The sequence below is a fragment of the Ylistrum balloti genome, unplaced genomic scaffold (genome assembly GCF_031769215.1).
Source record: "Ylistrum balloti isolate Yb309-2 unplaced genomic scaffold, AGI_CSIRO_Ybal_v1 Utg369802, whole genome shotgun sequence".
In the NCBI taxonomy this organism is placed as follows: domain Eukaryota; kingdom Metazoa; phylum Mollusca; class Bivalvia; order Pectinida; family Pectinidae; genus Ylistrum; species Ylistrum balloti.
In genome coordinates this window covers 523,311-525,580 of record NW_026781979.1, presented here as the reverse complement: position 1 = coordinate 525,580, position 2,270 = coordinate 523,311, and the positions used below count along the sequence as shown (strand labels likewise).

General features: G+C 36.2%; 1 protein-coding gene across 1 annotated transcript; it reads right to left on the bottom strand.

The window, feature by feature from the left end:
* Positions 1-410: 410 nt before the first annotated feature.
* Positions 411-1,700, bottom strand: LOC132544549 (uncharacterized). Its single transcript, XM_060208159.1, has one exon. The coding sequence runs from the start codon at positions 1,698-1,700 to the stop codon at positions 411-413; it is 1,290 nt and encodes a 429-aa protein (XP_060064142.1).
* Between the last annotated feature and the right edge of the window lie 570 nt (positions 1,701-2,270).

The following is a 2,270-nucleotide window of genomic DNA, read 5'->3' as shown; positions in this document are numbered from 1 at the left end:
CCCAGTCACATTAAACTGACAATGGTCGAGCCAGTATTACACTACCACAGGGATGAGCGTGAAGCAAGTACATGTAGTAACTTCCATTTAAAAACAGTTAGAACTCGGCCAAAGCTCCTAGCCTGTCTCATACGAACAAACGCTCAGTTAAAGACCAAAATGAGTCGAGGATTCGTAGCAAAATTAGAAACAACATCAGATCCTAATTTTAGTCGGCTCTCCTGGATCGAACATTGGAGACAACATATACATAAAGTTATTGGAAAAAGCTCAAAAGATCCCTGAACAGTGGTTGGATGTCTTTAAAATCGCCTATCTTTAAAAAAATGATGCGTGTCTAAATATTGCTATTAAGATCCACAATATACCCCAAAAATAATACCTGTTGTATAAATTATTAAGGAATTGTATTATAATTGAAAATTATCGGCATTTCTTTTAATTTCTGATAAATATGGCACTTTAGCAGTATGTTCAATTGCACATTTAATGTACATGTTTGTATCCGTAGATACATTTTGAAAATGGGACATTTTTGCCTTTGCAAGAAAAAAGATAATCTTCCATCTATCTGCAAGTTTGTGCCAGTTTCTTTTTTGCTCAATGTGGACCAAACAACGGTCAGCCTCCTCCAAGTCTGTTTCGGTAACGTCCACTTCAGGAAGGTTTTTTCCTTTGTCATCAATCCCAACTCTAATTAGAGCCTCCACAATAATTGTAGCATTATCAAAATCTTGTGCTGCTCTGGTTTCATCATCGCTGTCAGCTGTGGGATTTGTTGAATTTAATTCCCGATTTGCAAGCCTGGATTCTTTCACCAAACCGATAAGTCGTTCTTTTTCAGTAGAATCTATCCAACCTTTGCGCGCACTTCTTTCCCATTCTGCGTTCGATTCGGTAGAAAGAATACTTACTTTCTCTCGACAGTTTGGTATAGCTACACCTACTTGTTTAGCAGTGTAAACATTCCGTAATGCTTCGTCTAGATCACCAACAGAACGCATCGCTAAAGCATACTGAGCACACAGTGACATATTGTACAGCGCGGGTACCGATGTTTTAGGGATAATGTCATGTAGGATTGCGCGAATCTCTTGCATGCGAGGAATGGTCGGCTTTGTTTTTCCTATTTCGTGTCTCCATTTCAATATCATCGATTTAAAATAAAGGTCTGCAATCTTCGTCAAACTGTAATGAAGTCCGTTTAAAAACTCTTTTGAGTGGAAATCATTACAAGTTTTGATATCATCTATTTGAGATTGGTAGATTTGACGCGTGGTGGAAATAAAATGTTCAAAAACGGCAATATCTCCATTCCAGTGTCTGCGCTTGATATCGTAGTACTGTTTGACGGCCACCAGTCGTGCTTTGGTGTTGATGTTGATGATCGTTGGTTTCTCGGGGCTTGTCTTTTTAGATGTCACATATTCTAGACGGCTCTGGTCTAAATCTTTCAATAGAAAGTCGTAATTCTGAGAAATAGCATCCCGAAATATTTCAAAAGTACATTTCTTTGGTAATTTCAGTAAAAACTGCTGAGTTTTTTGTTGACTTTCTTTCGAATCAAGAATTGCCAAATAGTCATCTTCTTCCAATGCATTGTTCGTGTACAAATGTGCACAAATATAACGTGGTTGTATATTTTCCGAGAGCTGAATAAAGCATTTTCTAATAACGTGTTTTAATAGTGAATTATCCATCCAGGAAATGAAATCAGCAGTGATCCCATAATGCCCTGCAAAACAATATTCAGAACTGTAAAACAAGGCATGTAAAAGAACGATGACTGTTTAGGATTAATTGAATGCACAACGATAATTGTATTGATATTTAATATTTCTGATCTTGCACGGGTTTCCATTCACATATATGTACAATGTGTAACTATTCTTAGATATTTTTTTATAAACATTCATAAATCTCACTAAATGGAAACACATGAAGGATACTATTTATTACATAACTTGAGTATCTTAGGTTTATTACCAAAAACATATCATCTCGCGACTTGTGATAATGGTTTGTATACCTACATGTACTTTCCTCACGGCTATGTACCTATTACACTTCCTATCCCATCTATTTCTATATGGTTATCATTTCTGTTTCGAAAGGTATTATATCTGTTAAATGTTAAGTGTTTCTACCGGACATAAGTCATGGTGTGTATTCTCGGGTAGACGCATTCTTGAAAATGACGGCAACAGTCTAGTAATCATTTAAAACAAATTCCCATGTAAAATTTATTCTTGACGTATAAATGCAGTTAA